This window comes from Phoxinus phoxinus (assembly GCF_949152265.1).
Source record: "Phoxinus phoxinus genome assembly, chromosome: 19".
NCBI classification, from domain to species: domain Eukaryota; kingdom Metazoa; phylum Chordata; class Actinopteri; order Cypriniformes; family Leuciscidae; genus Phoxinus; species Phoxinus phoxinus.
In genome coordinates, this window is record NC_136894.1 from 17,791,604 (window position 1) to 17,801,564 (window position 9,961).

At 37.1% G+C, this 9,961-nt stretch overlaps 2 protein-coding genes across 3 annotated transcripts in view; one reads left to right on the forward strand and one right to left on the reverse strand.

Moving 5' to 3' along the window:
- nkiras1 (NFKB inhibitor interacting Ras-like 1) overlaps window positions 1-3,244 on the reverse strand; it is a 5,246-nt gene extending 2,002 nt beyond the window's left edge. The window contains exons 1-3 of one of the 2 annotated variants that reach the window (XM_079590525.1): window positions 2,896-3,244; window positions 2,162-2,266; window positions 441-682 (exon numbers count right to left, since the gene is read on the reverse strand). In XM_079590525.1, the coding sequence (XP_079446651.1) occupies window positions 441-682; window positions 2,162-2,255 (336 nt within the window). In that variant the 5' untranslated portion in view covers window positions 2,256-2,266; window positions 2,896-3,244. The remainder of the gene's footprint in view (window positions 1-440; window positions 683-2,161; window positions 2,267-2,895) is intronic. The other variant, XM_079590526.1, reaches the window with a different exon arrangement.
- rpl15 (ribosomal protein L15) lies at window positions 3,188-9,502 on the forward strand. The gene is made up of 4 exons (XM_079590524.1): window positions 3,188-3,322; window positions 4,155-4,336; window positions 5,870-6,006; window positions 9,143-9,502. Exons 2-4 carry the CDS (start codon window positions 4,165-4,167, stop codon window positions 9,446-9,448), a joined length of 615 nt encoding a protein of 204 aa, XP_079446650.1. The 5' UTR covers window positions 3,188-3,322; window positions 4,155-4,164; the 3' UTR covers window positions 9,449-9,502.
- The last annotated feature ends 459 nt before the right edge of the window (window positions 9,503-9,961 follow it).

A 9,961-nucleotide genomic window follows, 5' to 3' on the forward strand; every position in this document is an offset into this window, starting at 1 on the left:
TCAAATAAACCAATCACAAACTTAGATATTGTTGTTGTAGGCCTATAGGTTAAACAAACACAAACACACACACACACACACACAAGCCTCTAAGTGCCATCTGAAATTCTCTTCTAAAATTAGCATTTTTATCAAGCTCGTATATTTAAGTCCAGTAATTTCACTTTAATGACAATTAATAGGTAAGGGTTATTGCCATTAAAGTGAATTTGCTGAACATAAACATACAAGCTTGATAAAAATTATAACTCATTTATAATATATATATATATACACACACACTGTATCACCATGCTTTGTTTTCTTTTTACAAAATATTTTGTTTCTTTCGATTATATGTGGTGAAATATAAGCCGCGCATGTTATTAACAGATTTGTATAATCTGGCTCTCCTGTCATTAAGACATTTTTAAATCTTTAATATTTGTGGATTTTCATGCCTCTTTTTTGTCTCTGGACTTGTCTATCTCCTTCTTCAAGAGCTCGACTTTTTTGAAGGACTCCAGACTGTCCACACTGTAGACCAGCACGAAGCCGTCGGCCACTGAGAAGAAGTGTTTGGGTAAATCCAGACCCTCACGGAGCCCTCTTGTGTCATAGAGACGTAACTGCTCTCTCACACCACGGTCCGTTTCGACAGACGCCACATATATATCCTCCTGAGTGTCGTTTGTTTCTGCACCTGAAACAGGACAGTCCTGTTTCATTTAAATGTCAACGTATATGTATCTTCATACACTATTCATTCTTTCATGAATGATTCACACATTGATGAGTTGATTCTCTGAATAATAAATGCATGATTCATACATTTCAGACCATTCAAAGAGGTTATGACATGATTTTTTTTTATAATTTTAAATGTTCCTTGAGGTTCACTTATAATGTTAAAGGGATATTCACCCCAAAATGAAAATACTGTCATAATTTACTCACCCTCAAGTTGTTCCAAACCTGTATGATTTTTTCTTCTTCTGCTGAACACAAAAGAAGATAATTTGAAGAATATGGGTACCCAACCCAAACAGTTGATGGACCTCACTGACTTCCATAGCATTTTTTGTTTGTTTGCCCATACTATGGAAGTCAATGGGGCCCATCAACTGTTTAGTTACCGACATTCTTCGAAATATTTTCTTTTGTGTTCAACAGAAGAAAAAAATTCATAAAGGTTTGGAACAACTTGAGGGTGAGTAAATGATGACGGTATTTTCATTTTGGGTGAACAATGCCTTTAATTAAAATGACAGCATATAGGAATTAATCTCTTTGTTTACTTCAAACTGTTATAGTAACCCCTCCACCCTTACACACCAGTGTCCTGAAAAATGCTAAAAAAATTAGTTTTATATAAATTATGTTAGTATTTTTAAACAAAAATTATATTTTGATATTTTTTGAACTATTTAAAAAGAACTAAACTCCACTGCAACCCATGCATATGTTAAAAATACAATGTAGGCTATTAGTTTAATATATGCAGTTGGTCTATTTATGAATTGTCAATTAAATAATTTATAACTAACCAAAACCAAACAAACAAATTAATTAATTATTCGCTAAATTACACAGTTAATGTTGCAAAATTCATCAATAATGAAATTACTTAAATTTCAGCTCAGCTGTAGACAATAGTGTCATTAATCAGCTCAATTCACTTCTCTACCAATCAGTATCGTTGCAGTCAAATCGATAATATTTGGGAATGTGTTTTCTCTTTTATTAAGTCCCAACTCAGCAAGCCAAAAACAGACAATATTTTACTACCCCTATTTTTTTTTTTTTTTTTTTTTTTTTAACTGTCTATAATACTCAGTGAGCTTGGTTCCGTCTGTCTATAAATTAGTAAGATACTACCACAGAGATCAATTCAAAATAGCTTCTGCTCCGCGTTCAGACTTCACAAAGAGCATGTGGATTTTTGTATATCTAAGTTACTGTTTATTTTGATGTCTTTACTACAAATATCCATTTGGAATCCAATTTTTACTTATCTGATTCAAGTTGCATTCATTTACGTTACTGATATCCTTTACTAGAGTCACGTGTCTGTTTTCCCATCAAGCTGATGAGCAGCAGATGCCATGAACACTGTGAATTTTGGAGTTATGTGAACTATGAAAGGAGGTGTTTTTGATACGACTTTTGAATGGACACATACCTGCAGTGTGAGAGCCATACAGTAACTGCTCCAGGATGGCTGTTTTCCCCACTGATGCCATACCACAAACCACAACCTTACAACCTTTACCCATAATTAACTGGCCTGAAACACACAAACAAACAACACATCCAGAACCACCAGCAGGGCAGCAGTGTAAAAAGCATGACAGGTGAATGTGAAAATAGGCGAAAATGCTTCTAGTTTTCTTTCCTCGTGTATTATCATTATTATTATTATTGATTACACATTACACATTTTTGTATAGAAATAACAATTTGACTATTTAAATTGGAAAAACATATATTAATTATTTGCATATGCTTTATATAATTTTTTTTATAAATGAACAAATCCTGATGCTCATGTTCCCTGGCATGTTTGAGCAATGGAAACAAGAAATTCGCATTATGTTCTCAGGAACACATGTACTTTTACACCTGATTAGTGACTTCGATGCAATCGTTTCTTTTTTTTTTAAATGTTACAAGTAAAAAAAAAAAATGATTTCAACGCAAAAATTATTTTTAATGTGGTTTCAGACTTTTGGACACCACCATGCATGATATGTATTTAAACTTAAATTAAATATTGCGTAGCTTAAATAAAATAAACATAATGCTCAGTTTAGTGTTCGTTATAATGTCAATAAAATTATTTGTCAAAGGAAAGTCATTCTTAACTTGAGACCAGACATGCTTTCATTCGTGACAGACTGATAAACAATAACTCACCTTACGCGGATTGCTTGACAGTAAACATATGATCGAAGAAATCAATCAATGTTAAATCAGATGAATGCGAATATAAGACTTTTAATACCATCACTACGTGCTAGAGGTGTTATCAAACGTTACTTCCGGGAGTCGTTTTCCTCTTTTTGCTCTGGGTCTGCACCTTGAACCATTGCTGATAAGAGAACGGTGGTCAAAAATGTTATTGCTTGGTCTGAGATTTAAGAATAAATATGTTATAACAATGTTTCAGCGCAGTGAATCTATTCGGTTAGAAACATTTGGTTGTGATTTATAAAATATAATTCTTAAACACAGACTACATTTCCCAGAACTATTTAACAACGGAACCGGAAATTCGCACGAAAAAGTCTAATAAAGCATTATGGGTAAATCTCCTCTCTCTTTCCGGTTAGTACGCCATCAAGTAAGCGAGACTTTCTCATTTTCTGCATTCAGAATCCATCAAATATCTCAATGTATTTAATGACATCCAAATCACACAATTAATGTATTGAATTCGGAATATCTTAGTTGTGCTATCTAACCATTATTTTTCTCCCATAATGATGATGTACATTAATTTTAACGCTAAATTGTGAAGAGTATGGTAGCTAATGTCATGCCGGAGTTTGCACGTTTCTTCCATTTTCAGTCAGAACTGAATTAAACATATTAGCCTATATTATGTCAAATATCAATTTCGGGCATTGCATTTTAAAAGTTTACTGAAATCATTGTCTGTGACTTGAAAGTTGAATTGTTTCATTCACATGACTCCATGTATCAGTTGCCGTGCCAAAGCTGTCCACAATAGACACTGCTAATGGGTATATTTTACAATAGGTTATTGAATAGGTAATAACTTAAAGCAACTGCTTTGGATATGTAATATAAGATCATATAACTGTTACTCCTGATACTTTGGTATGGTGACCTGCTTAATAGATATCTGACCCGATAGATATGGTTAAAAATGCCAAACTATGCTGACACAAAATTCAAGTTAAAGTGTGTTTGGCTTTATAAGGCTGCTTGTGATGTAGGATTCAAAATGTAAGTGATCATGTAGTCTCAATGAGCTCATAAACAATATGCACACTGGTGAGTAAAATGGTGTTTGTAAGTTAAGAGTTTGAGGAGCATTGTCAACTTTGAAAAAAACAACACATCCAAGCTATCTGCATATGTAAATTGGTAGATGTATTTTTCATTAATTAAGAGTTTTCTTGACATTAGTCTAATTCTTGGTGTCACAGGTGAGGCATCATGGGAGCGTACAAGTACATGCAGGAGCTATGGAGGAAGAAGCAGTCGGATGTGATGAGGTTTCTGCTCCGTGTGCGGTGCTGGCAGTACCGGCAGCTGTCCTCCCTTCACCGGGCTCCAAGACCCACCAGACCCGATAAAGCCCGCAGACTGGGATACAAGGCCAAACAGGGTGAGTGATGTGAGCAGTCCGGTGTCTAAGGGTTAGCTAGTTGCGTGTTGTTTTTCTGAGCAACATATCACAGCACTTTTTTCAGTAGGGGTGTAACGATTTTCAAACCGAACCGAAAAACCGCGATGCACAACAAACAATCCCATTGTTGAGGTAAAGAGAGGTTGACCTCACTTTACCTTATGTCACAAAAAAGTTCTTCCTTGACATTGATTATATAGTAATTAGGGGTGTAATGGTACAAGTATTCATCCCATGAATTTCCGTGTCTTGTGTACAAGACTAATACAGCGTTGTTGCCTAATCACCATTAACCACCACCAATAATCACAAAAAGCTCAGCGTTTTGTTACTTTCGATAAGTGTTATTTTTATGTCCATTTTTATCACAAAATTCAAACAATAAATGCCGTTTTAATGTGTTGTGACAGATCACTTTATATGCGCCTTAGTTTAAGCAGCAGAAGTTATGTAGAAAGATAAAGTTCAACTTACTGTATTATCGTATGTAATCTCTGTGTTTTAATGGTGGAAAGACATTAGTAAAACAGCTTGTAAACAATATCCCACATGGCATTATTTACCTCAGGCAAGTCATTCAGTGTCCACTGCTGGTTAGACAGCTAGATAAATAACTTTCGCTAAATATATGCACTATATTAGCCTGTATGTTTATTATAGTTTACTTGACCATTTAAATGCATGTTAAAAAAATCATGCATGCGTGAAAATGCATGCAATTTGTTAGTGTTGATTATTATATCTATAGATAAATACCAACTGAATTTAGGCTAATAGTTTGTGCTCTGTTGTTAACCTTTTATTATTAAAATAATGTGCAAGTAATGGCTCCCTATATAGTTTACAGCATTAGCAGAGATAACTTTTTATCCTTAAGAAACCTAACTAATAACTGAATTCATTTAGAGACCGAGGCTCAATTAGTTTATTAAACCACTGTTAAATAGGGGGGAAAAAAGCGATGTTCAGTCCCCCTCGCTGTACCGAACTGTGATGTCAAAACCCAAGGTACATGCTGAACTGTCAGTTTTATGCACCGTTACACCCCTACTTTTCAGACATTTTTGCTTTCTTTTGAGAGAGAGGTTGAGGTGCAAATTAACCACGCTGTTTAGCATTACCCATATTGATTTTGGACTATTCTTTTATATTTCCTGTTAAATATTTTAAATTAAATATTTTTGGGAAATGTAGTCTTTGAATCATAATAAAATCAATTTGATAGGCAGAATCAAATGTTTAACCAATTAGATGCACTGCATAGCTTTATTGCTAACAGTTATATTTAAACCTCAGACCATATTTTTTTTTTCTCCACTGTACTTTTATCAGCAACTTTTGACTCTGTCATGTTTGACACCTCTAGCACATAGTGATGACACAGTGATGTCTTATAATCATAGTTATTTGTTCTTTGTCTAAGTTATTTAACCATTCAATTGAATGTCCTGTAACTGTAATTTCTGGCTCATGTTTTTTGTGTATCTGAACTCTGTGCTCTTGACCAAACAGGCTACGTCATCTACCGTATACGTGTGCGCCGTGGAGGTCGCAAGCGTCCCGTGCCTAAAGGTGCCACCTACGGCAAACCCGTGCACCATGGCGTCAACCAGATCAAGTTCGCACGCAGCCTGCAGTCAGTAGCTGAGGTATGTGAGCAGCATCTCAGCCTATGAAGTGATCCGCAGTTGGACAACACCTTGACACGTTTTGTTCAGTCAGACAGATTGTATTTGCTAAATCTACATGCTATACTCTTCACAACTGTTTTAAATGTGCCCATGTACACCATCAGGCACAAGTTTAGAATAATGGGTGTTAGGATTAATGGTTAGATGCTATGAATTTTACGACCTGTAGTCCATGTCATTAATACACGCTAGTATCAGATCCAGTATAAATGTTCTTAAGATATTCTTCACAGAGCGCGTGTGCACAGAAAACTGCTGCGCGTCAGACAGTGTGTGGTTACTGAGTTAGTTGGTACTATAGTGAGACTGGTATAGTTCCTTGTTGAATTGGTACCAAAGTACTGGTACTTTTGTGATCTCTAAAAAGCCACAACTCTCTGTATATAAACATCCCTAGTGACTGACTTGGTTCTGGAAGTATTTTCCAAAATTTGTTTGGATTTGAAGTCTTTGTTAAACAGTCCCTCCAGGATTCTGTGATCGCAGCATCTAGTGCAAAATAAAGCAAACTCCAATTGCAATTGTTCTAAATTGCCGCAGATTTTGGCCCTAGACTCATCACGTGATGTCACCACAATGCACATACAGCCTGAGGAAAGCTCAGTTCAAAGTAGGCTACGTGCGTTGAACTTGAATCGATCGATACATTTCTGTTTGGGCCATTGCTTTGGGAATCTCTCTCACGAGTGTGCATGCTCTGAGTGACTTTGTTTCCATCAATTGGTTCTGTTTGTCAACAATGTCTGTATGCAGCATGTAGGAGGCTCACTGTAAATTCTGAGCACTTTAATCTGTTTGAAACAATTGTTTACCGTATTTTCCGGACTATAAGTCAAGAAATGCGTCATGAAGAGAAAAAAAAACATAAGTCGCACTGGACTATAAGTCGTATATTTAGAAATTTATTTCACAAAATCCAAGACCAAGAACAGACATTTAATCTGGACAGGCAAGTTATTCAGCTACACAATAGCACATATACCTGGAAGGCTGAATAGGCTAAACTAACATAAGTCCAACAAGTTACCGGTAAGCAAGTTCACCAAGCTCCTGCGATCTCATCACAACACTGAATAATCCATTGACTTCATCCTCTGTGTCGCTTCTGAACCACTCATTCTCGGGCCAGCAGCATGTGTCCAAATTTCAATCTTAACCGTTCTATTTAATCAGAAACGATCTGAAAACAGGGCTTTAAGTGTAAAATACAGAACTTGTCCTTTAAGAACTTTTGTAGCTTTAATAAGGATTAGTCTTATTTATATTTATAATTTATGCAGTGCAGACTAGGGCTGCACGTTTTCAAGTTTTTCATTAACCGTTAACCGGGGCCCTTAGCGGTTAATACTCGGTTAACCAGTAAATGCGTCTCTATAGCACACACTGTTTATCGTGCAATTTATACGCGAAAATGAGTTTTTACGTGCATGTGATACGTAGTTTTCGTGTGCATTTGATACGCACTTCATTGCGTGTAATACACACGCACCCACACCACTAATTCTACCCAAACGTATAATACACACGCACCCCACACCACTAATTCTACCCAAACGTATAATACACACGCACCCCACACCACTACAAAACCTACCCTAACCAACCCATGCATATCCTATGCACGTAAAAACTCATTTTCGCTTATAATAAATTACACGATAAACACACTGTGTGCTATAGAGACGCATAGTGTGATCGGGTTGCAGCACCATAGTGTGCGCGCCGCAACCCCGAGATACAGACACACGAGAACGGGGTAGTTCATTTTTAACACCTTTAATAACTGGTTGGACCACATTTCAAACAAAATTAATTTATAGAAATAAAATGCAGTGGTAAGGACAGAGCAGTTATTATATGAGTGAGGTTTCACCTGCAGTCATTTATGAAAATAAATCAGACGGAATCAAAGGATGAGGCGATAAACCTGCGCTCTGCGTTTGAAGCCCACACACGCACACGCGCGCGCGCGTGTGCTGTTACATGTGCCACTCCAGATGCTGGAGTTTGCATGGTCCAGTAAAGATAACAGCAAGGGCAAAACATCGAGAAGAGTTTCCAGCTAGTGAACTTACACGCATCTCGAACGAACCCAAGTGTGAGTTACACCTGAGTATCACTGTATACTTCACTACACAGGTGTGATTACATCAGCTATTTTCAGATGTGGCTCGTCCAATCAGATCTTAGCACAGTTTAGTAGCGGCAACTGAGGTGTTCAGGTGTGAATTCTTGACCTTTCAAGTGTAAAATCAGCTCTAGCGCTGAATAACTACGAGTGCTCCCACGCTGTGCTTTTCTTTGCCCGCTTCATATTAGAAAACTGGTCATGACTACTTCTTGTGCACGTAACAAATGTGTGGGAGCGCTCGGGTGGTCTCTGGTGGTGCAAAAATGTATTACAACTAAATTCAATGCACGCCATTGACGCCAATTAACCGAGCAAAATGTTTCACTCGGTTACGCAATTTTTAACGGTTAATCGGTTAACCATGGACACCCCTAGTGCAGACTGTTTGGTAACTTTATTCAATTTCGGTAGGTTATATGTCCTACCTAGGCCTACCAGTTAGACAGTAGGGGCACAGGTAAATATGACATTTTATTTTTTAGTATTTTACTACTGAGACAAATAAGTTTGCAGTAATGCAAAGATGTCCATTTAATTTTGTAAAAAATATTTTAATTTGAAAACCGTGCATTTAGTTGTTTCTAGTTTGTTGAGAAATACAAATTTCAGCATTATCACTAATCTGTATGTGCATTTTAATTGAGAACCAAGAAAGTTGACTCATGAAACCATTTGTTTATTATTAATAATCGCAATATGACATTTTCCCCAAATCGTGCAGCCCTCGTCTTATATTTTGGACAAATTGGATTATGCACTTAACCCGCTGCAGATCACTCTTGTTTCTTCTGCTGTTTTCAATACACATCTCTGTTGTGGTTTGAAATGTCAATGTCTTATGTTTTTATGTATGCTTGTTTTTTTTAATGGCTTTCATTTACACAAGTTGTTGTCTGTGGAGTTTCTCACCTGTGTCCAGGTGGTATTGTGGTGTTCTAACCCCTCTGTTGGTTTTGTTTTCAGGAGCGTGCTGGTCGTCATTGCGGAGGTCTGCGTGTGCTAAACTCTTACTGGGTTGGTGAAGATTCCACATACAAGTTCTTTGAAGTGATCCTCATTGACACCTTCCACAAAGCCATCAGACGCAACCCCGACACCCAATGGATCACCAAGGCTGTGCACAAGCACAGGGAAATGCGTGGGCTCACGTCTGCTGGCAAGAAGAGCCGTGGTCTGGGCAAGGGCCACAAGTTCCACCTCACCATCGGCGGCTCTCGTCGTGCAGCCTGGAAAAGACGCAACACCCTGCAGCTGCACCGTTACCGCTAAACCACGTGTGCTACAACTGTACATTTATCCAAATAAAGTACCTTTCTATGGTCATTCGATGTGTCTTTATTTTGGGGTTTCAGAGCAACAGAATCTGTAATCAAGATGATAGAATGTGTTTTTGGGGTATTTGCGCTATTAGTAGTTTGCATTGTGGGTCTTTCTTAAGAGAATTTAAATTCCAGAGTGTAAATTCCGAATATTAGTGTCGAACGCAATAGCCCTTTAGTTTACATGTAGTCTAGATCAGAATCACTTTGTAAATCCCCCATTTTCTATCCAGGTTCAGGTAATGCATCTTTCTTTCTTTGTTCTGGTTTTTCAAAGACACATTGGATTTGATCACCCTGATCATGATGAACTCTTTTCAAATACATATTTTCAGTTCTTTGAAAGTCCGTTATATACACAATCCCATTTAATGTTGCTGTCACATTCTGTATTTGAGGATACAGAAAATGGCACAAAACAAACAACCTTTTCCATTTGAGTTTTCTTTAAATTGGACCATTT

What these genes read in the sequence shown, in the direction of transcription:
- rpl15 (XM_079590524.1), top strand. Translation starts at nt 4,165, where the DNA reads ATGGGAGCGTACAAGTACATGCAGGAGCTATGGAGGAAGAAGCAGTCG. An exon ending in GGGATACAAGGCCAAACAGG is followed by an intron (nt 4,337 to 5,869) that starts GTGAGTGATGTG and finishes TTGACCAAACAG; the next exon opens with GCTACGTCATCTACCGTATA. An exon ending in GCCTGCAGTCAGTAGCTGAG is followed by an intron (nt 6,007 to 9,142) that starts GTATGTGAGCAG and finishes TTTTGTTTTCAG; the next exon opens with GAGCGTGCTGGTCGTCATTG.